Consider the following 27,756-nt stretch of genomic DNA (forward strand, 5'->3'; position numbering starts at 1 on the left):
GGTGGTTCTTGCGGAGCCCTGTCCAGTCTGGAGGAGGAGCCCGCTGAAATCCCACTCATCCTCTGGGCTTCATGGGAATCCAGCCCGTTGCCCTTTGCTGGGTGCTTCTCTCCCAACTGGGCCCTGAAGCAGGAGCGTTGGTCCAAGTAAGGAACTTGGATCTACCTTGCAAGGTCCAAGTTCAGGAGCTTGAGAGAAGGTGCCTCCAAAAGGGCAGAGCCTAGGGCCACTGCCCCTGGGCCTTCCCAACTCCTTTCTCTCCCATTTTTCCTCATCTTTTGCGCCCACCTAAGGTTCTTAGGAAAGTATTTCCTCAGCTACCCGGAGTGCACGGGCTAGGAAGCCTGGGGGGGTGGGGGGCGGGGGCTGGGCATTAGAAACACAGGGTGACGGGGTTAAGGGACAGGCCGGCTGTGTGACAGTAGCCACGGCCCTCTCTGAGCTTCAATTTTTCCTTTCCTTGGAATCAGAGCCTCTTCCATCTCAAAGGCCCTGGTGCCAGGGCCTGGATTCCAAAAATCCGCAGGTGTACCTCGGTCCCTCCTTGCCCCCCAGTCCAACCTGACCCTGCGGCGCCAGTGGGACCCGGACCTGGCGGGGGCAGGCGGCAGGCGGCAGGCGGCAGGCGGCGGCGCGGCGCTACCGAGCCAGAGGCGCGCACGCCCTTAATTAGCAGCGCGTTCAGTCATCAAGGGGCCCTGCTAGGAATTTGTTTAATAAAGGTCGCAAATTAGTTATGATGGTAAATAGTCATCTCAAAACCCAACAAACTAAAGCTACTGCCGGCCTGGAAGGGCTCCAGGCTGCCTCCCCAAGTACAGCCGGGCCCTCTCCCGGGACGGCCCAGCACCGCGGGGATCCCCCGGGGGAAGGTTGGGGCGAGGCTGTGGAGCTGGGGCGTCTGGCCCGGAGAGGCTGGGGCTTCGGCCACAGCGCCTCCCAGCGGCCTGAAAGAAGAAAGCCGGAGTCCGAGCCAGAAAAGCCGGGACAAAGGCCCGAAGCCAGAGAGCGCCAAGAAGGCTGGGAGGGGGAGCGGGCCGGAGAGGAGCGGAGAGCATCCCGCAGAGCCAGGCGGCAGCCTCCCAGACTCCAAGGACCGCGTTACCCCCGGACACCGCCGGGCTCCCCTCCCCGCTGGGCCTTGCCTCGGTCCCCTCAGACCCGTTGAGATTTCTGGGCTGAGTGCACTCCCCCCGCTTCACCTCTAGAGGTCCAAGAACTTATCCTTGGCCCCAAGCCCATCTTTTCCTAGGGGAGAACACCTGCGCTCTGGAGGTCTGTAGAGCGACTCCAGCCCCGCGGAGAGGCTCTCCCGAGTCCGGCAGCGAGAGCCGGAGGCTATGCATACAAGTATCTGTAACTTTCCGTGTGCCTTCCTTCCTTGCCAGCACATTCTGTAACATCCTCAGTGTCTGAAGGGTTAGACTCCTGCAGGTTAAGGCCCTTCCCTTTTCCGAAAAAAAGTGTGTGTATAAATCCGTGAGCGTCATGGGCTTCTCTGTGAAAAGTGGGGAGATGTTGCAGGGAGTGGAGACCCTGCTTCTGTTCTGCGGAGGAGAGTGGGAAGGCTGAGTGTGTGTGTGTGCGCGCGCGCGTGCACGCGTGTGCGGCGAGAGTGGGTGAGGTTGGGCAAATGGGTGGTGTTCAAGTACCTGGAGTCAGACTGAAGTTTGGAGGTTGCAGTGTCTCCCGGTGGCATTTCTATTGTGTCTTTGGGTTGCCGCATGTATGTTGTATGTCTGAAGGGTTCCTCTGTGTATCCTCCATGTGTTTTCTGGTGGATGTGTGGTGGCTGTGTTCTCTGACTGTATGGATCGCTCACCTGTTCTTCTTCTCTGATGTGAACTTTGGGTGAGCCCTAGTCCACTGTGCATCCCAGGCTCCATGCCAAATGTTCTTGATGTAAAGACTATTGTATGCAGATGTGTTTCTTTTGCGGTGTGAATTGCTCTGGACCGCTCCATAGGAGGATGCGGTTATGAAACTGACCATGTTTGTGTGCATCTGTGCAGTTTGGAGTGAGCACACCCTGGAGAGTGTGCCTGCAGGGGAGGAGAATGAGGGGTTCTTGTGTTTGTGTCTGAGAACCGATATGGAATCTCTAAAGAGGAAATCAGAAAGGCAGGCAGGCCCTGTGTTGTGTTGGGAAGGTTTATGCATGTTGGGAAACTTCTCTCAGGGCACGCGGATGCCTAAGGGAGAGGGCTCTACTGGATTTGGATGACATGGCTTGGAGTTGAGCTGTGTGCCTAACATGGGGGGTGGGTGGTATATTTGTGTAGATAATTGTGTGTGTGTGTGTGGTGTAGCCTCTGTCAGGCTGGCTGTGCCTGCCTGCTCCTGTAGAGCCCCGCCCAACACAGCCAGCTCAATCAGCCCCTGCATGAATACACCCGAATGGAAAGTTGTGCTCAGCTGACCGGAGAAATCAGAGCCGGCTAGCACTGCTCCCCTCCTCCCGACTCCCTCCTGCCCTCCCATAGGCCAGACACCCGCCTGGCCAGGGCACTGGGACAGTGGAGGCTCAGCTCAGCTGGGGCCGGAAGGGGCCCAGGCAGTGGGAAGTTGAGTAGGCCTGAGCCCAAGAACTTGGGGCAAGCATCCCAGGGGGCTGGACATCTCAGCGCAGTTCTTGGGGGTAAAGGGGTTAGGGGAGCTCCAGGGAAATTCCCCAAGGTGGCAGTGGGTACCTCAGGTAACAGCCGCACAAAGACCTAGGCAGGGAAGGAGACAGAAAAAGAGAGGGAGAGAGAGAAGAGAGAGAGACAGCCCCTGCTCGGAAAAGCCAAGTCCCAAGGCACCACAGACTTGTGATCTCTAGCGACCTGAGCGATGAGCTGGGTCCATATTCCAGGCTAACCCATTCTCTTTTCAGAAGAAGCTGAAGGAGCCACTCTACCACCACAGCCCACACTAGGGTTTGAGTTCTACCCCAGTTGGTTCACCTAGGCCTGGGCCTGGCCCTCCCAGTGATCACTGGAGCCCTCTGTGCATGCAAGTCCAGCCATCCCTGGCTAGTCCCACGGCCTCCAACCCCAATCCCAGGCCAGCCAGGCTCTTGTGTCTCCAATCCCACTATTGATCAGCATTCCCACTCTGCACCGTGGCAGCTTCCAGGTCATTTCATTTTAATCAGCTGTACATCTCGCCGGGGATAATCAACTGCACTGGCGCTGGGCAGTCGATTCCGCAGGATCCAGGAGGGCCAAAAGAGGGGCCTGGTCGGGGCTCAGGACAGAGCTGGGGGCAGGGCTGGGGAGGGAGAGGTGAGCAGGCTGGAAAGGAGGTGGAATGACCTATCTTTCCTCAGGCAGGCAGCTTCTAGAGGTCAATGACTTTGATACAGATTTTCCTGGTTTTGCATCCCACCCTGCAAGTTCAGGTTTCCAGTGCATCCCAGATTGCCATTGTGTTTTCTTTGAGGAGGGCAGGAATAAAGAAAATCTTCCCAAATTGGCAGTTCTTCTTTAAGCCCATCACACCCTAGCTACAGGTACCCCCACAGGCCTATGCACACAGGGAAGCTTTCCAGCCTGAGTGTGCTGGCTGGGGCGCCAGAGGGGAAGTGCACTGAGTTCGGGCAGGATGCACCCAGGGCAGCGTGTGCCACGGCACACCCAGAGTGCAGCTGGCCCCTGGGCTGCCACGGGTCCAGACAGCGGAGGGCGGATGGACGTTGGGTCCTGCTTACCCAGTCTGCCGAGCAAGTACACACACTCCCCTTGCCAGGGCACAATCTGCAACACTCCCAGGTGGTAGAGACTTCGTGCTGTGATGGCTTTTCCCCAGCAGGGCTTCAGCCAGGCCTTGCCCTTGAGCTCTGCCCCTGCGACCCCTGGGACATTGACTGCCTTGGCTGTGGCTTTGAGGGACCCAGATAGAGAAGGGGCAAGCAGCCGATTAAAGGAGAGATCCGGCCAGAAAGGGGTCTCTTTCCCTCTCTCTCTAATATTTAAAGGGGCAGGGGCCAAATTCAGTGTAACATCCAAACGTGTCAGGGTACAGGGTGGACTTCGGGAGTAGAAGAGCCTGGCTCCCTCCACCCTCTGGTCAAAGACAACCCACCAGGACTCCCATTCCTTAATGAGACAGGAAGGTGGATTAGGGGTGGGCAGCTGCCTGATGGACTGACTAGAACAAGGGAACCCACACATGTCCACACCAGATTCAAGACTCACAAGATACCTGTCCACTGCACAGAGACTCCTGTACACACAGCATCCTGTAGGTGTATTTAACCCACTCCTTGCAGAACTAGGGACACAGAAACTGCCCAAGCCACCCCAAAATACCTACACTATAGGCAATAGGCATGAAAACACAGGGCACGCACTGACTCAGTGTACACACTTTTACATCAAACATCACAACATATGCACACCTTTATATAGAGAACTTGACTGAATGGTGGAAATCAGCTTTCAGAATTACACACATCCACACCACTCACAGCCAGCATTCATGCCTGGCCTGCAGGGAACCCATAGGTAAGGTCAGATCAGACAGTGCAGAGTGGAGTACTGGTATCTGTACAGACCTAGCAGAGATGAGGAGAGGAGAGTGGCAGATGAGAGATAGTAAGACAGATAGCTGGCTGGTGACACCATGTGGGGCCTGGGACCCCGAGGATAAAGTGGAAAAGGAGGAGTGGGAGCTGAATGCCCAAATGCTTTCTCTGCCAGTTATGTTGAGAGAAGGAAGCATTTTAATTCCACTGGTTTGCCCCCTGTCCCCATCTAAAAAGGCATCTGCTCCCTAGTGCCACCTGTCAAGGCCTTTCGAGGGGTCATCCTCCAGCAGCACCCAGTCTTTCTGTCCACCCATCACTTCTAATTGGTCTGTTGGGTAGGGTCCATCCAGACACATCCAGACACTGTCTGAAGCAGCCGCGCCTTGGGTTTCCAGGCCCAAGGTCTGGGTCAGGTATGTGACAGGCCATTTGAAAATGATAGTAGGAGACAGAGCCCCTCACCCCAGACATTATTCTGTGCATCTCATCCGAGGCCCAAGCTGAATAGAATCCAGACAGCCCTTTCCCCAGATGCCTACCACTTGGGCCACTACTGCCAGAAATATAACTTCATGAGGCACATTCCCTCCCCCGCCCTCCCCCCCCCCACCCACCCCCCGGCAGTGAACACAAGTAGAGATGCTGATACTGGCATGCCAGGCCTTCGAACTTGGAAGCTCTCAAGGTGGTTGTGGTCATAGTGTCCTGATTCTAAGTAAGGATGCAGGTGGGGAACCTTCTCCACACAAGCCAGAGCCCTAGGTGCACAAGGCCCCACTTGCACCCAGGTCACCTCCTGTCCTGGCTGCCTTTCGGCAAAGCCCACCCCACATCAACGCCATGGTACTGCCGAGGATGGGGACAAAAGGAAATCAGAAATCAAAATTAGTCTGGAAACTGGCGCAAAATTCCAGGCACGTTTCTTCTTAATCCTCCTTGCTCTGGAAATTGGACTTTCAAGTGAAGGCAAGTTTTCAGAAATTACCTCTTTGGCTCCTCCTCAGGCACAGATCAACCTGGCCCAGAGTACCAGAGTGGCAGAGGCACCCAGCCAGGCTATCACAGGGAGCCGTGGGCCCCCACCCTCACCCCTCCACCCTGTGCAGGGCAGGGAGGCTAGGGGTCAGAAGGAACCTGGTTGGCAAAATGCAGAGATTTGGGGGGCAGAGGGCAGATTCCATTTAAAGTATAACCTAACTCTGAAATGTTCGAGAGACTCCAGTTGATCCCAAAAGACAGAAATTTCAAAGAGACAGACAGCCATAAGGCCAAGTCATACAGTCACATAGATGCACACACAGGTGGTAAGGAGGGGTTCCATCCTGATTCTAGGCCCTCAACTCCTCAAACTACATCCTCACCCAGCCTACAGTAGTCCCCCCACTTCCACCCCCCCGTAAAGAAGACAAAACCTATCAGCTCCACTCTAGATTTATGCTTGCATTTGGCGACCTTGTATATTTCCCCTTTAAATTAAAAAAAAAAAAAAAAAAAAAGCAGTAACAACCAAAAGACACCAACTCGCTCCCAAAGACCCACCAGGGCCAAGACAAGGCTACAGTTCCTGGGGATCTAGGCCTGGCATCTGGTGCTAAAGAAACTGGCCGTAGACCCCTCTCCCTGTGCCGTCTCTGCCTTTTCTCTCAGGATTTGGCTTTGGGTCTTTTCCAACGGGCCTGTTCCCATCTTTCCACCCACTCCCCTTCTCCAGGAAAAAATTCAGATTCAGCCTTAAAATTCCACCCCAGCTTCAGTGGCTGCGTAGTGGGAGTGGAAGCAAAGGCCAGGCCGCTGCACCCCAGGGCTGCGGCACAGTGGTGGACAAAAACACCAGTCTCCGGGGAGTGATAAGAAAATGGAGAATACTGTATTTGCTTTAGAAAGTTTTTACATATAGATAAACACGCAGTTAAGATAACAGTAAAAGCGCCCTACGGGGAGTGAGAGATACCTCCAAAGCAGCTAAGAAATACTTGAAATAGCTTTTGCATAAGAATACTACAGTCTCACTCTCCGCTTTGCAAGCGACAGGGTCCCTCTTCCTCACCCAGCCCACCACGCCACGCCTTGACTGCCAAGTCGACGCCAGGAACATCGAGTGGGAGGGGAACCCCAAAAAGGAAAGAGACAGGTGAGTGGGGAGGGAGGAAAAAGGTGGGAGAGAAAGAAAGAGAAAGGGAGAGGAGAAAAAGCAATATCATATACAGGCAATTTCTACACATATATTACAAACTGGGAAAATGACCGATCATTAAGATATACATAATTCATATAAAATTTTGAAATAAAAATAAAAATCTGTTACAGTCATAACTATTCTTTTTCCACATTTATAACCAGTACCCACACAGGCAGTGACAGAGTGGAGAGAAAAAGGTGCTTAACAAGAAAATGATTGTCTGCTGAACAAAAAACAGAAGATTGCATTTTGTTTGACCAATACTTGGACTTAAAAACAGAGAAAGAAAGAGAGCAAGAGAGGAAAAAGGAGAGAGCGCAACAAAAGGCGAGAAACATTTGCTATTTCCCTCTGGAGGAGTTCTTTTTTCTTTTTTCTTTTTTTTTTTTTTAACAAATTCCGAACGGAGATGGCGGGTTTTTTTTCTTCTCTTTTTGTCTGTTTTGCTTTTGTCGTCTTGTCATCGTGGTGGCGGTCGGTTTTTGTATAGTCGACTCTTTTTTAATCGTTTTTAACTAGGGAGTATTTTCCCAGATACAAATAAATCGTCATGCAGGTGGGGTGCCGGGTCCGTGGGAACCGAAAGGAGAAGCGGTGCTTGTCCTAGAAAGTATACAATTGTCACCTCTTTTATGCTGTCTGCCCGCCGTATCAGCGCTTGTGACTGTCTGTTGGCTGTCGCGGTCCTTTGGGGTGGCCGTGGTGGTAGATGGTGGTTGGGAGTTGTTGATGGTTTGCGTTTAACTTGTTATTTTTCTTGGTTTTTATATATTTTTGGCTGGAGTGGAAGTGTGTGTGTATTTAGGTGTGTGTATGATTGTGTATCCTGATTTCGGTTTGTTCTGGGGGTGGAGGAGGAAGAGGAGGCAGTCAAGGAGGAGGAGGGGAAGGAGCGGGGAGAGGGGAGGAGGGCGGCCTTGGGTATCATACATCACATTCCGAGTCGCTGGAGGTTACCGAGAGGATGGAGGTGCCGGTGTCCGCGCGCTCCGTCAGGCTCGACACGCTGGTGGTGGGGCTGGCCGCTGTGGACGGCGACTCTGCTGAGCCGTGCGTGGGGCATCCGGGCTCGGCCAGCGAGCGCATGCCGCTCGGTCCAATGGCCTGGTGCTGGAGCCTGCGGGAGACAGAAAACGGCGCACGCCCTGACACAGCGGCCCCAAGACCCGGTTCCGACAAGCCTCCATCCCAAGCCCGCGCCGCCGGGAGCCGGGCCTGCCGCCCCCGTGCTACTCCGCCTTCCCCAACCCAGTGGCCTTCGCCACCGCCCCCGATTCCGCTCTCTACGCTCATCCCCCTCCTGCTACGCCTAGCTGACCCCGAGCGCAGCAAAGCGTCCCCCAGCGCGGTCTGGGCTCCCGTCTCCCTTTCCCCGGGGTTCTCTGGGGTCTCCCAAAGCTTCCTAAATCATGGCGGGCCTCGGAGGAAGAGGTACAACCCCAGGCCGGCCGCCTGGGGAGGCCTGGGCGCTTGCTGTGAAAGAGGCCCAGCCCCAAAGGGGCAGAAGTCAGGGAGAGGCAGGATGTTTCTACTTCCCCAGCCCCTGGGACTCTTCAGACTCAGTTGGCTGTCCCTGGAGCAGACAGGTCCCCTCCCTGACTCCTGCCTCAGCTCCCCCAAGCACAAGTCCAGAGCTGCAGGATGCTCGCCCGCTGGAGATCTTCCCGTGGAGGACCGCTTGGCTTTGCTCTCTGGATCCCTGAGCAGAGCGCAAGATCGGGGGAAGAGAAAATGGTGAAGCTGGGAGCAGAAAAGCGGGGGAAGAGGAGCGAGAGAGAAAGTGGGCGACAGAGGAGGCAGGAGGAGACTGTAGAGCCGTCTTTGGCTGCCCCTTCACCCCTCCAGGCTGCCGGTACCTAGTGTCTCTGGAGTTCTCCCCACAAGGAGGCCTTCCCCTGGTCCTGGGCGCTGCCCTCATCGGACGAAAAATTGGCTCCGCAGGCATGGGTGAGAGGGCCAAAGGTTCAGGCCTGGGCCACCTAAACCGGAAAACACTCCCTCCCTCCAGGGATTCACACCCAACCCGCAGCCCTGGCAGCTGTCAGCAGCTGCGGCCTGGCTCCCTGCAGTGCATTAGGCCAGGGCACACCCAGGCAGGCCCGGGATACAGGCTTTCCCTAGGGGTTTCACCCAACTCTCTCCTTCCCCAGTGTCTCTCCACTTTATTTTTCTCCCTACTTCCCCCAGGCCCAGCTCTGCTGACAGGTCAAGCCCAGTGCAACTTTGTGACTTTGTGGCCAACTTGCTGGGGCAGCAAGGCAACTTCTGTTTCTGCTTATTCCCTAACTTAGTGGACCAACGGCATGTTCCTTGGCTAAGGCAGGAGGGCTGCACCGACACCCACGGCCCCTCCACTCCCAGCCTGGTTCTCCAGTTGCTGGTCAGACAACTTGCAACGCCTTGGGAACAGGCCTGCTGCACGGTGGCCACCCCGGCCTTTCCCCTTTGTGGCAGGGACCCAGTTCAATTTCCTCTCCCAGACGTTCGTGGATTCCTCCCAGGGTTTTTGCAGTGCGTGGAAGTAAAAGCCAGGTGGCAAGGAGCTCTTTCCTTCCTTCCCTGTCTGCAGGCTCCAGTGGAGCCCAGAGCCGGATCCCGGGCTGATAAGGCTGGTGCGGGTGCAGCGCGGGGCTAAGGCTCCCAAGGACCCAACCCAGAGGTTATGGACACTCAGGACCTCATACACTCTCCACACTGACAAGAGCCCCTTCGGGGCAAAAACAGCCCATACGTCCACGCTCGCCCTTCTTCCGCGCTCCCATGCAAGCGGAAACTTTCTCCAAACTGACCAAGAGGTCTAGGCTTCTCGTGCGCTCGGCAGCCGCTCGCCTCCTGCCTCCTGTCCGCTCACGCCTCTTTTCCATCCATCTCCCCCTCCCCGTCCCCGGAGATGGTAGCCAGGCCGCGGGGTCCCCGCCACTGACCTGTTCTTGGCCGCCGCAGCGCGGTCGCGCTGTCTCCGGTTCTTAAACCAGTTGCCTACTTGTGTGGGAGTGAGGCCGGTGGCCTGCGCCAGTTCGCGTTTCTTGCTGGGGTTGGGGTAGGGGTCCTGCAGGTACCACTCCCGCAGCAGGCTCCGAGTCCGCTCCTTGAAGCAATGCGTCTTCTGCTCGCCGTCCCAGATGGTGCGCGGCAGCGGGAACTTCTTGCGCACGCGGTACTTGTCCACCGGGCCGAGCGGGCGGCCGCGCAGCTTCTCGGCCTCCTGGTAGTGCGCCTCGAGCCACATGGCCTGCAGCTTGCCGTGAGACTCCTTGGTGAACTTGTGGTTCTCCAGGATGTGGTAAAGGTCGCGGAAGTTGCCCGTGTGGAAAGCGACCACGGCGCGCGCGCGCAGGATCGACTCGTGCTTGTTGATGGCCTCGCACGCCCCGGGGGCCACGGGCAGCGACCAGAGGAAGCGGCCCAGCCGCTCGATGTCGCCCGTCTCCTCCAGCGTCTCGCAGACGCTGGCCACCTGCTCCGGCGAGAAGTTGAGGGTGGGCAGCTGGAACATGGACAACTCTTCCGGGGGGGCCCTGGAGCCGCCGCCGCCGCCGCCTCCCGCTCCGCCAGCACCGCCGCCTCCCACACCGTTCCCGCCGCCGCCGCCGCCGCCGCCTCCCGAGCCGTTCCCGCCGCCGCTACTCGCCAGAAGTAGGGAGCGGTGGTGAGAATCGGCGAAGTTTGGCAACAAGAAGTGGGAGGAATAGAGGTCTAGGGGGGAGCGGAATACCATGGACTGACCTGAGAGGAGAGGAGAAAATTCAGGGAGAGGAAGAGAGAGGGGAGGAAGAGGAGGAGAGGGGCGATGGGGACGAGGAGGAGGGAGAGGAGAGGGGGGAGGCGGAGGAGGGAAGGAGGGGGGAGCAGGAGGAGGGGGAGGAGGAAGGGCGTAAGGGACACCCACACCCCGAACACATCCACACACACACACACCCGCGCAGCCACATAGAGAGGGAGGAAGGAGAGCGGCCCGGTGCGCGCGCGCAGAGAGCGAGCCCGAGACAGAGAGAGGGAGAGGGGGAGAGAGCGAGCGAGAGCCAACCACCGCCGAGTCAAGATTCAGCGATTCCACAGCAATCGCCCTAATGACAACAGCCTCATAATATCTCCCCTAAATCCACAGTGAGTGCAGCATTGAAACATTTTGTTTCGCTTTTCTATTGGTCTGCGGAGTGTCGTTGTAGCGTTGCCACGGCAACCGCTGCCAATCACTGTCAGCCCTGCCAATCAATACCGAGAACGTAAGGACGGTTTTACCACTTAGCCAGAGTGGGGGGGGTGGGGGGAGGGGGAGAGGAGGGAAAAAGGGAGAAGGGGGGAGAAAGAATTTTTTTTTTTTGAATCTTTGCAACTCTTAATCTCACTACTTCCCCTTCTCTTCCTCTCTCTCCTTGTTTCTCACTGTTTCTGAGCTCTTTTCCCCTCTTCCCCAAAGAAGTTGGTCCAGAAAATTTACAAGCCATGGACATACAGTCGTTAAAAGGGATGAGCAATTAAACGGGGGGATTTTGTTGGGAGGTGAGAGGCTCCCCACACTGCATGAAGGCCGGGGGCCAGCCCCCAAGGAGAGGCCGAGGGGCAGCGGAGCCAGCACGGTTTGCACACGGTGTGCACGTCGGGCCGCCTCTTTCTGCCTATGTGAGCACTAATAGTGGCGAGAAAGAAAGGAGAGATGAGATCATGGGGCCCACCGCGCGCCGACCCTGGTTCCGCGGGCTCGGCGCCCCAGGATCTCGAATTTTGGGGAGCATATGGCTCCTGGGAGCCGGATCTCAGGACCCAGGGCTCAGGAGGCCACTCTGGCCTCCCTAGTCTGAAATCTTCAGCCACATTTACCCCCAACTTCCTCTGCATTGAATCTGGTTTCTCTTTAATTCTGTTTCCAGTCAAGGAGCCTTGATTTCCCCTATTGCCTTATATTTTTAAATAGCAGTAGAAACAACAGTACCCTTTCCATCATAAAAGGCGGCCCACCTCTTTGTTTCCCCCCAGGTTTCAGCTGCCTCCCTAGGAGTGGTGGAGAAGGTTGGGTCGAGACAACTGAAAGCCCTCTTCCCCTTCCCAAGATGCCCGGTAGCCCCACAACCCCCAAGGGGCTAGTGGATCTGGCTACCAACCCCAGAAGGCACTCAAACTTTGGAGGCTGCCCTGAAGAAGCAAGCAGGCCTGAAAATTGCTTGTTTGCTCACATAGTAAAGAAAAAAAAAAAAAATCCATGTAACATCATAAGCCTAAAACAAACCCCAAAAGGCCCATGACATGAAGAGAGCCCTCCCTCCCCCTGGCCACTGCAACCTCCAGGCCAGGCATGGGTTTTATTCTAAGGTATGTTGCGTTAAAGAACATGTAATCAGCATCTTGAGCCGGGCCTCCCTTTGTGAGGCTTCTGTAACTAGGGAAGTGTGATTTACGCAGATTTGTCGGGGTCAGTGATGTCTTTCCCCTAAGCACTGTGTATATTTAGACAGGACTCGGTTTGGTGTTAAAAAGTGTATATTTTGAATGAGTTCACACACAGTAGCCAACAATGCCCACATTGTCGGCCCGTGTACAACGTGTATTGAAAACGCAGCGTCCAGACTTCAACTAATCTGCCCTCAATAAAGCTGAAATAATTATCCTAAGCTGCCTTTCCAGAAGAAAAATCATTGAGGAATTCAAAACTTTTTTTCTTTAAAAAAAAAAAAAGGATCTTTTCTACATTCCGATGCAGATCTGGGGGTGAGGCACTGAGACCAACACCACTTTGCAGATCTCAAAGAGGAAGGCGAGAAAGACAGACTGTGAGAGAATTTAAATAGGAAACCTAACGCTACTAGGGCTGTAAGTGTCCCAGCCCCTAAACCCCTAGTTCTGGCCTCCTTAGGCCTTGACTCCCCCAACACCAGGCTTCCCGGGTGAGACATGCAAGCTGCTTTGGAGGCTCCACTGCAGCTGGGAGGCTGTGGGCTGAGCAAAGGGGTAGACGCCGGCCACTCAGCCCCCAGGCAGCTAGGGTCGCTGGTCTTAAACCCGCTGACTGAGGCAGGTTAAATATTCGCCCAAAGGGAAGACCTGCCAAGCCCCACTTTGTGGGGCTCCATGTATCTCTCCCCTCCGTGAATCTTCCTCCCGTCCGAGTCCTTTTCTGCTCAGCTGAGAAGCTCTAGGCGGTCGCTCACTGCGGGCCCAGAAAGAGCCCTAAGGTTGGGACACAAAAACAGACACTTCATCTTTTCTTCCCGACCCTTTCTCTCCTTTCTCTCGTCGGGGAAGGATTATCGGCTGAGGGGTGGGAGGGGGAAGGGGCAGGAGGAGGAAGCGGGGGAGGAAGGAATGAAAAAGGGGAGGGGAGTGGGTATTGTGCCGCGTGTGGGGGGAGAATTCCTACGGGTGGGTTTCCGAATATTGTGTTCAACTTTTTGAAAACAGCTCGTGACCCCGAAACTGCATCCCTGGAACCGAGGACCCAAGGCGCCGGGCGGGCGGGTGAACCCAGCCAGTCCCCTCCCAGTCCCCGCAACCCCCGCCTCCGGGTTGGGGCGACCCGGCCTCTCCCCGCCGCTGCTGGGCCAACCCCGGAGGGAGGCAGGGCAGGTGCCGCGGGCTCTGCCGAAAGCGCTGAAATCGAAAACCGTCGCCACTCCAGGAGAATTGAAGCAAGTGGGGCTGAGGTTCAGCTCGGCGGCACCTCTGCCCCTAGCCTCAGCCGGGGAGCCTGCCGAGCCGCCGCACCCCTCCGGCGGCTTGCTGGGTGCAAAGCGGGGCGGAGGGCGACAGCCAGGCGCGCAGCTTTGTGCGCCCGGCCAGGGCCGGGAGCGGCGGGGTGAGCGCGCAGCCCCGGGCTGTCTGAGACTCCCTGCAGAGCCGAGCTCCGAGCCGCCCACCGAGCCCACCCCGCGGTCCCGCAGCTGCCAGCGGCTCTCCGCTACGGCCCGAAGCACCACGCCTGCCGCCGGGAGCCCGTAAGTTGAGAGTCCAGAGAGCTGGGGAGGGAGGCGGGGCGGCTTGTCCGCGGCACGGATGGCTGGACTGGCTCCCGGCCGAGCTGGGAGGACAGACTCGGCAGGATGTCGATCTAAGGTGCTGATGGGAGGTTGGTGGGGAGGTGGAGCGGCAGAGCTTCCCCTCCCAAATTCCTAGACGCTGGCGTTGGGGAGGGATGTTAGGAGAAGGACCTCGGGTTCTGGGGCCCAGGCTGTGTGCCCCGCTGCTATGGGGATCCGAAGTGCTGAGCAGCGTGAGAGCCGGGAGGTGGGCCTGGGGGACGCCTGGAGGAGGTGGCGCGCAGGGGCCTCCTGCTCCCTGGGTCTTTCAGAGAAGGGCGATCTGGATGGCTAGGTCGGCCCGCGGAGTCTCTAGGTGTCTTCTGCTCTCTGGCCGCTCAGACTCCGGGATCTGGGATATGGCACCAGTACAGGCCGAGGTCACAAAATTGTCACCATCGTCTCTGCCTTAATCCTGACCCAGGCGATGAGAAGGACAGCAGCACAGGTGATGAGGGGAGAAAGGGCCTTTGGGCTGGAAGATAGCCTTCTCTTCCCAGGACCTACTGGGCATTTACTTACAAATGTCATTCCCAACCGAGGCAGTCTCAACTCCACCAGAAGAGGTGTCTAAGAGAGTCCCACGCTCTCCTAGTTTCTGTTACCGGCAAAGCCAAGGGGTCTGGAAGCCTCCAAGAGAGGAAGATCCGAGGGCTGGGGCAGCGGCACCCACTTGACCTCGCTCATCTCCATAGGCCAGTTTGTCTTGGGGGGCAACGCTTGTCCGGCCCCCAAGACTTAGGGAGGCGGGAGCTGGCCCGCGGTCTGGGCCTCCCCGCAAGCTGCAAACTGAGGCGCTTGGCGCCGACGGCCAAGGAAGGCGCAGGGGAGCGCAGCACGCAGGCCGGGAGGCCGCGAAGCCCTTCAAGGACCCCGATTACTTTCCTTTGAATGAAAAACAACAACAACAACAACAACTGCTCCCTTCCCGCGCCCCCGCCCCTCCTTAGCCTCCGGGCACCCGCGCTCCGAGTAATTGTCGACCAGGACAGTAAACACAGCTCAGTTGCCTCAACTTTCTCCATACATAAAAGTTCCCGGCGTGCGGGGAAATTTGAATATTTGATCAGCCCCTTTGAGTGACCCTCATTAGCCTGGCGCCCTGCTAAGGCCCCGACATTGCAAGAAAGCTGCTGGGCCCGGCATTTGTATGCCTTGTTAGCGCCGCTTAATGAAGCCGCCCCGACCGCTCAAAGGCGGCCTCCCGGCTGGCGGCGCACACCTCTCGGCACCCCGCTCTGCCTAATGAGCCCCACCGCCCGCCCAAGGCCCCTCTGCCCCCCACATCCTCAAACAAGAAAAGTTTGGCTCTGTCTTGGGCCACCGCACCTCCCACTGCCAGGCCCAGGAGAGTGGGCACAAACAAGGCCTAGGTGGCTGTGGTTACCCAGCCACAAGAGAAGAGGTGGGAGACTTGGGTGGGGGGCCAGGGGATGGTTTGTGGCCTTTGGTTGTAGCCTAAGGAAAGCACTGCCAACATTTCTCAAGAGGGTCAATTTCAAATCAGTCACCCCAGTTCCTTAAAGAACTGCAAGTGGACTAACCTTGGCGTGGCAGAGAGTAGATGCCCGTGGAGGGTCAGCTTTCCATCTCCTTCCTCCTCCAAATTCCTTTGGTCTCCATTGCCCAGGAGGCTGCCTACTTTTTTCTTTTTGCAGAGATCCCGGGTGTAACAGCCAGAACTGATGTGCTAGGGCTTGGAGTTAAGAAGGGGTGGGCACACCATCATTGCTCCCACCATCCACAGACCTCAAGCACAGTCAAATGTTATGATAGTTGACACTAGGAAAGGCAAGGTACCACAGTGCACCCTGTTCTTGTCCCCAATCCTAGTCACGATGTCTCAGATTTTTTTCTTTCATCACACATCGGGTCTCCAGGAGGCCTGAAAAAAAGCACTCTAGGCAAAAGGCCACTCTGCACAGGATCAACTCGCTGCTAGGGTGAGACTAAGACTAAAATAGGCCTGAAGGAGAAAAAGAGAGGGAGAGCTCTGGAAAGAAGGAGGACTAAAGCACCATCTACTTCTTTTCTTGGTGGGGCAAGTGACATTGTTGACCAGCAAATGTCAGGAACCTTGTTAGCAGTTGGGCTTCAGTGCTTTGAAAGAGTAGACTCCTTCCCCTCTCTACCCCCTCTCTCCCCTGATGCCCCTTTCCCTGGACAGTTGTTACTCAAGGCCCCTCCTTGCTCACCCAGCTCTTGGGCTTTTAAGGGTTACTTTTGGGGGGATTAATATACAAAGCTTGGAAAGCAGGTTGCTTTCAGGTCCACACTCTGGGCGTTCTGGAGGTGCCTACCCTCCCCCCACCCCCATGCCCACAATCTCTCAGACACACATGGGCTGGCCAGATTGGTAACCTCTGGAACCCATTCCAGAATGGCCATCTCTAGGAATGAGTGGCTCCATCCAGCTCTCATCCTCTGCCAAAAGGCCAGGTAGGCCTTGGGATAGCACAGCCTTCTGAATCCATCTGGTCTGCTCCTCTTCACTTCTCTCCCCCAGCTCAACTGGCATGCTCCGCCCCTTTTTCCATTCCACGACCTCCTAATTCAAGCCCAAACTGATGAGTTTTAGAAATCATCTCTGCCCTGGGCAAGGCAGTGACCGGGGCCTTGATCCATGAAAAGGCCAAAGGTAGGAGCGGGGAGGAGAGGAGTTGAAGCTGTTGGAGAGAAAAGGGGTCCTAAGGCGGAGGGTCTAACTCAGCTCTGTGGCCCCAAGGCCAGGCCCACCAACTGCTCAGGGGAGGAGGCGAGAGGAGGGGGCTAGGAGTCCGCGGGCCTCGGTCGGGACAGGAGGGACCTGAGGCGTCGGCGTGGGGGGCTAGATCCATAGGAGATGGGCGGGGAGGCGGGGGTCGGGGGAGCGCGCAGGGCGAGGTGGCGGGGGGTGGGGGGGTTGGGGGGGAGGTTTGCGGTCTTTAAGAGCCACACTGCTGGCAGGAGAAGCGCGAGGGGCCGGGTGCTGGTAACGCCTTGACCCCAAGGGGATTTAGCGGGAAGGGAGCGGCCGGGCTCCAGGGGCTTTGTCCCGGGGCAACCAGAGAGGCCGAGGCACAAGAATAAGGAGCGACCGCGTCTTGAAAGGCCGCGAGGAGGCGGCGGCGCTGCTGCTCTTGACTTCTGAGCAGGGCTTAGAAAGCCTGTCCCGGCTTAAGCCGAACTGCGGGTGCTGGGCCCTGAGCGCCGAGTCCGGGGGCTCCCAGCTCCCGGCCTCGGAACCGAGGAGGCGTGGGATGAGGGGGACACTGGGGTGGCTAGAGACCTGGCAAAGTTTCTTTTGGCTCTGCAGCCGCCGGACCCTGTTGCCGAGCTGCGAGCCTGACAGGCTGGCTGCGCCAGGCATGGCCAGAGAAATAATTTTCTTTTTCCAACTTGGGCGTTTGGTTTTGTGTGTCCACCACGCGCAGCTCCGGAGCCGGCCGACCCCACATGGATTCTCAACAGGTGGCCAAGTAAGTCCATTTAAGAATTCTGGTTCTAGCACCAGCTCCTCCCCGGGCCCCCTTCCCTTTTCCCCTCCCAGTTCCCCCCCCGCCCTCCGTGGCAGCCCCGAATTCCTGCTGCTCCTCCCGCGGGCGAAGGCGGGAGGAGGAGGTGAGGGAGGGGCTGAGTGGCGCTCTCTCCCGGGGTCCCTCCGGCTCCCAGCTGCAGCCCAGGACGGCTCCACCCGGGACCCGAGGGCCCGATCACCCTTAGGTCGGTCGTGGGCCTCGGTGCCCCGAGGCGTGTGGGTGGCGGAACGCGCCGCAGCACCTCCAGAGTGTAGCGGGCTGGAAGGGGACCCGGGGGCCCCCGTGGCCGCGCGGCCTTTGTGTGTGTGTGTGGGGTGGGGGGGGGGGGACTGGGGACAGAAACCCACCTATACACCCTCTCTTATAAGAGACCGGGATCCAGCCCCGGGGGAGCACTCGCCAGCTATATACAGTAGCCCGCAGAGGAGCGTCTCAGGGGCCAGGGCTGGGGACAGGGTGGGGGAGGTGGAGAGGGCAGAAGCAGGAGGAGAAGGAAGCAGAGAAAGGCAAAGGCAAGAAATCCGGAGCGTCCGAGTGAAAAGTCAGAAAAACGTCCTCAGAGCGCGCGGGAAACAGGCGCTCGCGCCCGCGGGTGCACATCCTCTCCCTCTCACACACACGCACTCGCACCCACTCCACACAGGTAGCCCACGCACGCGGCCTTGGCAGTGCAGGGTCTCCTGCGCCGGTGCCCCAGCCCAGCCGGGAGGGACTCGCCCTCCTACTCCCTTTCCTCGGCTGCCAAGAACCCCTCCGCCCCTCCAACTTTGCCCCGAGACTGACTGGGGGAGCTGGGAGCACCCCCACCCCTCCCAGGGCTGGGAAGCAGGGAGGATCTTACCTGTGGAAAGGTAAGGGAAGCCAGGAGCAGGAAGCAGCGGCGGATAAATATTCATTAGGAAGTGTGTCTCCTTTTAAACCTCGCGGCGCGCGCTCTGGCTCCTATCTCTCTCCCTCCCTCTGTCCTCTTGTGAGGCTCTCTCCCCCTCTCGCTCAGTCTCCCCCCAACCCCCACCCTTTCCTGCGAAATGCCGGGTGGATCCCTGTCTAGCTAACCTGTTGGGAAGCCTGAGCTGCGGGCAGCGCCTGCACAGCTGTTTGCCTTCGCTCTTGGGGCGCGTGTTCCCCATCCTTCCTCCTTTCGCCCAGCCCCTTACCCCCTCCTAAATTACTACATCATTAGCTTTATTTTCCGGTTGGGGGGGGGGGTGGTGGTAACGGCGCAGCCCGATGCACCTCCCCAAAGCAGGGCGAAAAGCCGGCGATTTCAGAAGCTGCCCAACTCCATCTCCACCCAGTGTAGTTTTTTCTTTTCCCTTCTTTTCATCTCCACCTCCACCCTGTACCAGCACTACTCCATCCGGATCCCCGGCTGGGTCGGCAGTGAGACTCCAGGTCTGCAGGTCCAGTGCTCAAGCTTGGGACTTCACCCTGCACTGGACGTGGGGATAGCTCTCCGAGTCCCCCTTTCCCACGTAGGTTTTCTAGGTTGACCCAGTCTGGGCACCTGGGCAGCTTGGAATTCATGATCAAAACCCCGGGGGCGCATAGCAAGACCCTCACCTCTCCAGGCCTCAGGGGCCCCGGGTCTTGGCCCTTTGGCCGAGCCTGGGAGGCTGTATGGAAAGCGGGAGAGAGGTGGCCTCACTTTGGGCGAATGCGCAGGAGACAGGCCGACGCACTGACAACAGCCTTTCACGAACAAACTGACCTGAAGTTAGCCGCGAATACTCATCTTTCTCACACTCACGAGAAAACACATCTACAGGATTCCAGGAACGCACCGGTCCCCGCACCATCCCTGCGAGAACAGCTTCCAGTCGCGTGCTAGCCACCCGCATTCCCATCCCAGCACGCTGGAGACCAGCGCTCCCGCCGGCTTCGGGGACTAGAAGACGCGCGGGCCAGCAAGGCGGCGCCCGGCGGAGGGATACATCGCACGGCGGTCGCGGCACGACCCTGACCACCCTTCTTGGTACCCTTCCTATCCGCTCCAGGCCCTTAGGCCTCTCCAGGGACTCTAAGAGATGGCGTGGCCCTTTAGGGTGCGTGGCGGTGGCAGGGGCTCAGGGTCCGGCATCCGGCTGAGCTTGGAGCGCCGAGGTGGGGGCGGGAGGAGGGGCCGAGGGGGCGGTCCCAGGCCAGCTCCCAGTTACAAATACAGCCGGTCCCCGGAGGAGGCCGAGGAAGAAAGTTTCGCCCCCAAAGACGTAGATTACTCACCCTCGAGGCGCCTGGACTTTCACTGTTGGTTCCTAAAAGGTCCCCAGGATCCCGGGGCGCCCTGATCCAGTTGGTGGCCTGAGTGGAGGGGTGCAGTCGCGAGCCTCTAGGCGACTTCGCGGACTCCCCCACCACTCCCATTTGCCCTGGCCCGGCCAAAATCGACCAAAAGAGATCCCAAAAGCTGTTTCGACCCTTCTCTCCCCTCCCCCCACCCAAGGAACAAGGCGCAGGATCCTCGGAGGATCGCCCTCTTCCTGAAAAGTTAAGATGGGGAGATGTAAGGTGTAAGAGAGGCCTAGAAGGCCCTGGGGCCGGAAAACCTTATTAACCTCGCGCCCCACCTAAAGCCCCGAATTTACACTTGCACACTTCCTCCTCTTCACGCAGACTCAGGGGGTCGCATACGTCGGAGCTCAGGCTTAAAGCTGAGTCACCTGACTGTACACGGAACGTACATGCAGTTGTACCCGAATGCACAGGAGAATTAGAGGAATACTAACAGCAGGATTTGAGGGAGGGGGGAAGAAATGTCCACAGACAGTATTATTTGAATGAACGGGTGCACACCCAGTTGTGCAGATGCAGACAAAAGCCGCAGTGCCCGCGCTCGGAGTGAACCCAGCCACAGGCAGGTGTGCAGGAAGCCACATACAGGGAGAGTGGCTCCAATGAGGATGCGGAACGCGAGGCCAAGGGCTTCCTGCTAGAGAGACGGACGTTGGCTCCCCGAAGGAGAAACTTTGTTAAGCAGACTGGGTGAAATGTTCCAGATCAAGTGCTGGAGACTAGAAAGAGCACCGCATCCACCCCAAAGCCGATCCTTTCACCTTCTTCTAAGCTGGGCTGGAGACCCCCAGAAGAGGGCAATCCAGAAAATATTCATTTTGACCCGGATTATTTATTTGTTATTACTATTGGTTTATGAGATTGGGTTCTGAAGGATAGGGTGGAAAGCATAGACGCCTTCACTCAAAAGCTGGTAGATTTCTAATAGGAACGTTCAGCCCCAACCAGGATTCAAGAAGCCAGGAGGCCCTTATTTTGCCCCCTTGTCTCCCTTTATGCCAAATTTAGTCGTTAAAAAGAGCCTTAGCTAGCTGCATACTCTCCTGCCTTCACCTCCACCCCAATTCCCTTTATATCAAATAAATCCACAAAAGAACACTCCAAAGCAAACTGAATTATTTGGTTTGTTAGACTGATTTTCTTGGTGAGATATTGGCAACTTCTCACTCCCTATTGCTCAGTTCCAAACAGAACCTACTGTCCTGGTCAACTTGGAAGTCAGGAAGGGGGATTCCTAGAGTAGCTCTCCCAAAAGACAAGTGCACAGGCTTGATTGTGGTTTCAGCTTTTTGCCTGCCCCGGTCCCAGTAAACCTTGCAGATAGTAGCCACCATGGTTTTCCTGCAGAAGAGGCTAGCACCCTGGGTGTAATGGTGCCCTTACATCCACTTCACTTCCCTCCCTAAATCTCTCTCTAAAAGTAGAGGGTTCGCTTGGAAAATTCTTTTAGACTAAAATAGGATGGGGAGGGAGGAAGAGGGTTTTCTGGGCTAGCAAGTAGATAACATCCTGCAAGGGGTAGAGGAAGGTTCCTCTTGTGAAAAAGAGATGAGCCATCCTGTAAACCTGGAAGGACAGGTTGAAGCAGATGTAGTTGCCCTAGAAATGTAGAGGGTAGAGTAGGGATCTGAGTAGGAAAGAATGTCTTCCCTTTTGGGGTCACTCTGCCCCTTCTCCCCCTATACTTAATTCCTGGAAATTTTAGCAAGAGTCGTTTTGAACAATAAAGAGTGAATCACTTTAAAGTCTGTTAATGTTTCTTGGAAGGACAGTTTCTTCCAAGACCTTTTTCTTTCTCCAGGTCTGTTTTTCCTTATTCCCTAATAAGGGTCCACCTGCTGTTGTACCTCAGAAGGAGACTGTGACAGAAGGGGTGGGGGTGAATAAAGGGACCATTGCTCCCACACCCGAAGTGTAACTTCCATTCCCTATAGCTGAGATTCAGGACATGTGGAAGCAAACTCCTTTCCCTTGGGGCATTTCTTTCTCCCCTCTTTGGATAGTTTATTTAGACCAATAATAAATAATTATTGGTCTCTCTCCCAATAATAAATAACAATCAGCATTTTAGAGTTGGAGATGTTGGCTATTACTTACCAATGAATTCTACAAGATTCTCCAAACTCTGCTTGTTTGATTTAGAAAACTCCGGTTACATAGCTAAGCTCATTGCAGCATTTATCACTCAAGCAGAAAAGCAGCTCGTTTTCTCATAGCCCCACATGCCCCATGTACACTCACTGGAGCGAATTTATTTTTCTCTGTGTTTCCTAAACGCCCTTGTCACCGCTGCCCAGCCACCGGGCTCAGGGTAAAACTAGGGAGGTTTGTGACCTCTGGAATGGAGGTGCACTGTGTTGTTAGAGTTTTTTGTTGTGATGAGTTCTTAGCGATCGTGAGCTCCTCTCCCTCCCTCCCTCCCCCGTCCCAGCCTCTCTCTCTTTCTCCCTCTCCTTGGTCCCAAATGAGCCAACTGTAGTTGCACGCGTCTTCCTTACGAGAAACCCGCCGCGCAGATAGAAGCAAACCATTTCCGCTGCCCGGGGCAAAGGGCTGAACTTCGTTGTCCAGTCCAGTGCTGAGGCGGGAAAGTGTGTGTCGGGGGCGGGGGATGTCTATGCGGGTGGGGGAGGGGCAACCATCACTTTCCACAATAAAAATAACCAGATACCCCTTTAATCGCTCCCGTTAACAGTGCCCTTGCGCCAGAGAGACCGTCTCACCTCCAAAGGCGTCTTCACCCCCGGAGGGCCCAGGCTTCCAGTCACAGCCCGGCAACACTGGGCCCGCGCGCCCGAGAGGAGGTGCTCCGACGGCAAAAATCCCATACATTTTTAACTACAGTGATTACTAAATTAATAGCAGGCACTAAGACAGATGTCAAAACGTCTTGAAAATGTTTATCTGTGAATAATTGAGAAGGTGGTGGGACGCATTATCTGATTGTGTAATGAAATATGTATGAGGAACAGCTGTTTGCAACAGTCCCCTCCCGCCGCCTCCTCAGCCGGGGCCCTTCTCTTGAAAGCAGAAGTCTCGATGAAGTTGGTTGCCCACTTCCGAACACTTGGGAGCCCTCTGGGCCCCTCTGGGGCTGCTGGCAGAGCTGTGGTTCCAGCGCGCGCCGGGGACAAACTCGCTTCTTGGCGGAGGACATCAACGTGGAGTCACCCCTCGGCCTCGCTCTTTTGGCTTTGGTGGCGGGGTGAGGCTGCCCCGCCGGCCGACCTGGCCTTCGTGCCTTCGGGACTGGCAGCGGGCTTGACTTGCCCGACCCAAGGAGAGCGCGGGCTCCGGCGGCGGCGGAGGCTCGGTCCTGGCTTGCGCCCCCTGAGTGGGGCGGCCTGCTCTAAGGCGAGGGCCTGGAGTCAACGTGGGGTGACGGGGCTCCCAAGGGGGCTTTGTTTGGCGCCGCGGCCACACCGCGAACTTCCTTCCAGCCCCCAGCCGGTCCCCATCCCAAACCCGCGCGTCGGCCCCGTTTGTTTTTCCCAGTCCCACGCCCTCCACCGGCGCGCGCCAACAGTTCTCGGGGCGGCGTCAGCGGCTCGGGGCTGTGGCCGAAGGCAGGCCCGAGTCCCGCTGGGCTCAGCGAGGCGAGCTCCAAACGCGCAAAGCGCGGAGAAGGAGCTCGCGGTCTTTCTGAAATTCTGGGGTAGGGGTCGGTCAGGCCGGGGAGGTGGCCGAATGAGGCGCATGGCCTTGGCGGGAGGCAGAGGCCCAAGTCCTGGTCTCGGAAGGGAGCGGGCGGCCTGCGCCGCCGCCACTCACCCCACTGCCGCCGGGTCCCGTCCCCCTGCCCCAGCCAGGCAGAGAGTGGCAGCGGCACGGGAGTTACACGAGGACTGACCCTCTAGACTTGGACCTTGAACGCGGCGTGGGCAACATTCTAGACCTGTGACCCCTTGTGGGCGTGATGTTTTCTTCTCCGAGTTCCAGGCGCCGCGTATCGCGGCGAAGGGTGCCCTGAGCCCTGTGCTACCCGCGGCCCGCAACCGGGCTATAGGCCAGCCCGCGCCCCCCACCCCCCCGCCTTTGCGGCCTCCCAACTCTTCGTCCTCCCGAACCTGGCGACCCCGTCATTCGTTCCCGGCGTCCAGCCTTTGGCCCCGCCAGCCCTTCGGGCACCGCCGGCCCTGACCGCTCCGGGGCCGGAGAGCGGAGGAGCTGCGGCTCCAGGGCAGCGAGCGTCTACGAGGATTCCACCCGCTGCCTCTGAGTCGAGATGCGCTCGGGCGTTATTTCTCGGGCGTCCCCCCTTTTACCTAATCCCTATGCTTTTATTCTAATCCCACACATTACGGTTAATCTGTAATGATACCGCTTCGGAGGTACCTGTTGCATGGGAGGCACGGTAATTTGTAGCCTTGGAAACAGTTTCAAATAAAGATTATAAACTGATGTCAACTGTGTTTATTTTCGGCGCAGGGGGGAGCTGGGGGCCTGGCAGGCCCGGGGCGGAGAGGACGGAGTCTGGGGAGAGAAGGACCAAGGCGCGTGGGGCAGAGCCGGGTGGGCAGGAGTCCAGGGGCGGGCGAGCACCAGACCCCGCTCCACTAGCTCCCGTCGGCGCCTGGTGTCTTTTTGAGTTTTTCTTTTTGGGAAATCGTGTGGTCTTAAATCTTGAGGCATAGCGAAAGAGGAACAGTTTGCAAAATTGAGGAAAACTTGGTGAACTTGAACCACTGTGTTTTATGAATTAGCATTCAGCCGGGGCCCTGCGTCTCTTGGAGGGACGTTGAAACCGCTGAGAGCAGAGAAAGCAGAGAAAGGGCGGCTTGCAGGACCCTTCAGCTGCAAGAAGGCAGAGCCGCGTCGGTACCGATCACTCAGCGCTCGGAGCTTCCTCCTCTATTAAACACACCCGCAACTGCAGCAACAACAACCAAAAATTGTTCGCACACCGAAAGCAAAATTAAACATAATTGCTTTTATTTATCTCTTGCTTTTAAATCATTAAAATATTTTTAGTTACATTGTATAAAATAGCATCCACTCTGATTATTACCTGCCATATCTGTTGATCCGCTCCTTGAGTATTCAACCCAGAAATATTAACAATTAAGAAAAAAGCAGATCTTATATATTGTATCTGTCAAGATATGTTACAATTTCCATTAACAAAAAAACATTCTTGTTGAAGAAGCTATGAAGCATATCTTTCATGAGCACTTTATTAATAATCATAGTTGTCAAAAAGAATTAGATATGCATAGATTGTAGATGCAAAGGAAATATTAGATGCACAGAATAAAATATACAGTGGGATTGAAGCATAACTATTTTTCTTTTTAAAATAAAATTTTACCCAGGTGAAAAAAAACTGAGCTATTAAGCTTACTTAAAAGATGGCTTTGTTGGTTTAATTATACTGTAGTTATTTTATAAATATGTTTCAAAGGAAGCTTGCCATATTGCATGTCAATGAGGACTGTAAAGAAAAGCTCACAAAAGCTAATGCATACCAAATACCAAATTTTAGTCATTAGCATTCCTATTTATTACAAACTAAAGAAACCTATTAACAGACAAGAATTTCTATTTAGCTAGCATTACAATGTTTGGCCATTAAAATAAAAAGGGCAAAGTATATACGTATTTTTTCCCCTTGGAACTATACTTTTTTTTTTTTTTGCCTAGAAGCTCTGGTGAAATTGGAAGATGTTTTTCATTGGGGAAATGCGGTTCTACAGTGGGAATGGGCCAGAGGGGCCAGAACCACTATTTTTAGTTACCGAGCTTAATGCTATTCTTTTGGGAGCAAGAGCAGTGCAGGGCTGGGTCTGTGCAGCTTGTGGAGGGCTGCATAGTTACCACAGTCTGTGAGGGGGCCCTTTGTCTTTAACTTGTGTCTTGAGCATATGCAAATTATTAATTGTTTTCCCTCTGGGGGAGGGAGTGGATAGCAATGGTAATACTGCTTTTGTTTGGATATTAACATTTCCTTAAATGCTCCCCAGGCAGGGTACTTCTCCCAAGGCGGATCCCCCTAGTTGGAAAGCCCACCACCTCAATGAATACACGTGTATTAATTCTAGAAACACACACAGACAGGTTTGTGTCATTTCAAAAACCTTTTGCGTTGAGCAAAAGCGGCAATCCTGTTCTCACAACAGAAGTAAATGGATGTATAAATATTTTTGAATGCTGATTTGAGAAGGGAAAGAAACTTTTCAACCATTCTTACAGTCAGAAAATTTAAACATCTTTTTTCTTCCTAAAATCGGGGCAGATTTTTTTTTCCCTAATTGGGTATGGAAAGAAGTAAATATTACAGGAACTGAAATGAAATGTTTGGGATGATAAGGAAGGGTTATTTTGAATTAGGTGAGATATTTTTAAGTGCCCAATAGGAAAAAAATAATAGTTATATGAGCTTGTTAAACCAAGCAACTTGAAGCGTAGGTTCTTCTGGGCTGACGTTGGATTCTGCCGGCATTGGTGGACTTCTAGCATTTAAAAGCTTGAAAAAATGTTAGAAAAGTGCTTCCCAAAAGACCCATATGAAAACAGCAAGTATCAGAAGGAAGGAAGAGAATACGTGAATTCTTGATTTAAAAAAAGAAAATCTCTCTGCCAAAGTCATCAACATTTGCAAACCCCACAAAAAATGTTTAGCTTTCCAATAGTAAAGTTCACTGTGTTGTGTTGGTGGGGGCAAGTTATCTCTCTTGTGATTACTCGGGCAACAGTAAAGGGGGGAAAGTGTACTGATTCCTACACTGCAAACTTTCCCTGAGGGCAGTAACAAAAGTCACTGTATTAAGCAGGAAGCTTGGTGACTTAATGCTGGCAGTTTCAGAGAAAAAAAAAAAAAGTGAACTCTCTCCATTTCTATCCCATTATGTCTGGACAAAGTATCAGCCCCCAAATTTCTAAAGCATATTTGATCCAAAGGTGGGGAAAATTGTTTTAAATACCTAAGTGTATCAAAAAGGATGAGGCTTGCCTCAAAGGCCAGATCTACAGAATTATTTGGATAATTTGACTCATTTTATTCATCCCAAATGAACAAGTCTGATTTTGCCTCCACTTCAAGAAAGCACATATTATCTAGATGGGCTTCCCACTTGCCTCTCCCTTATCTGTATCTTTCCCCAGCATCAAATAGCCAAGGAAGAGAAGGCTGTTTCCCATCAGTTGTGTCCGACTGTTTGTGACTCCATGGACTGTAGCCTGCCAGGCTCCTCTGTACATAGAATTCTCCAGGCCAGATTACTGGAGTGGGTACCAGGGGATCTTCCCAACCCAGGGACTGAACCCAGGTCTCCCTCATTGTCGCCGGATTCTTTACCATCTGAGCCACCAGGGAAGCCCATATTTAAACTAAGGTCATTTAAATCTTAACATGGGTGAAAGATAACCCTGCTTTCAGTTCTCTTAAATCTCATTCCAAAGAGCGTATCAGGGAGACCATCTCAGTGATAAGATGGAGACCCTTTTCTCAGGGAGCTAATCCTCATCTTGGGGAGAGGAACTTAGATAGGTCAGGATGGCACAGAACAGTGCTGTTCTTATGGGTGTCCAGTCTGGGAGCCCACAGGAGGGAAGCATGGGAGAAATCTTAGAAGGCTTCCTGGAAGAGGTGGGCTTTGTGTTGAAGCCTTGAAGGTTGAGTATGACATGAGATGGTGAGGAGGATGATTTATAAACAGAATTACTATACAGTTAAGATATAGTGACAGGTCTTATAAACAGGCATTCAAAAGTGCTTATTTAAATAAATGAGTGGAATTATTTAGAAGCTTAATAATAAACTCCTCTAAACTTTTCTCCTTTGGACAGCCCATCTACCATGTTAACCTGTTAGCATGTTAAGCTCTCTCCACCCATTTAGTGTTGTATTTTCCCCTCATTCGGGCTGAGAGACCACAGTTTGTGGTTACTGATGTCTAGGGCTGAATAATACCCATTGGCACCAGGCAGTGAGTGAAGGTTCTTATTCAGAGGAGACTTCTCCAGTCTTGCAAAAATGAGGGGATTCCTGCAATCATAAGGAGTTTGGGGTTTTGTTTTTTCACAAATCTTCCTCTTAGGGTACCAATTTAATGTTTTGTTTGAAACATCCTGGAATGCAAAATGATGAAAGGGAACTTTTTAGGTTTTTATACACAGAGCAGATTCCACTGAAAATGACCTCTGGATTAGAAACAAGGAAACCAGTTAGTGCCACTAATTAGTGAATGCATAATGTGGTTCACTCAATTCAGCTTCACTTTTTTTTTTCCCTGAGAGATAGGGACATTA

General features: G+C 54.8%; 2 protein-coding genes across 8 annotated transcripts in view; one reads left to right on the forward strand and one right to left on the reverse strand.

The window, feature by feature from the left end:
- The window catches only part of SIX3 (SIX homeobox 3), a 41,375-nt gene extending 22,389 nt beyond the window's left edge, over positions 1–18,986 (reverse strand). For 2 of the 6 annotated variants that reach the window (XM_086323793.1, XM_086323791.1), the window contains exons 1-3: positions 18,059–18,986; positions 9,614–10,415; positions 7,647–7,806 (exon numbers count right to left, since the gene is read on the reverse strand). In XM_086323793.1, coding sequence (XP_086179919.1) covers positions 7,647–7,806; positions 9,614–10,415; positions 18,059–18,113 — 1,017 coding nt within the window. In that variant the 5' untranslated portion in view covers positions 18,114–18,986. Of the gene's footprint in view, positions 1–6,355; positions 7,807–9,613; positions 10,416–18,058 lie in introns of those variants that run through there. The other 4 variants (XM_086323792.1, XM_086323794.1, XM_086323790.1 and 1 more) reach the window with 4 other exon arrangements.
- A 65-nt stretch (positions 18,987–19,051) lies between these two features.
- On the forward strand, positions 19,052–24,406 carry LOC147363394 (uncharacterized). Of its 2 annotated transcripts, none has more exons than XM_086323796.1 (2): positions 19,052–19,192; positions 22,205–24,406. In XM_086323796.1, the coding sequence occupies exon 2, from the start codon at positions 22,471–22,473 to the stop codon at positions 23,356–23,358; it is 888 nt and encodes a 295-aa protein (XP_086179922.1). In that variant the 5' UTR covers positions 19,052–19,192; positions 22,205–22,470; the 3' UTR covers positions 23,359–24,406. The 2 variants fall into 2 exon arrangements, with proteins under 2 accessions (XP_086179922.1, XP_086179923.1); XM_086323797.1 differs by having other exon boundaries at positions 19,136–19,262.
- Positions 24,407–27,756: the final 3,350 nt, after the last annotated feature.

The sequence above is a fragment of the Bos grunniens genome, chromosome 11 (assembly GCF_055505025.1).
Source record: "Bos grunniens cultivar Pamir isolate PY7600 chromosome 11, Bosgru_T2T1.0, whole genome shotgun sequence".
NCBI classification, from domain to species: domain Eukaryota; kingdom Metazoa; phylum Chordata; class Mammalia; order Artiodactyla; family Bovidae; genus Bos; species Bos grunniens.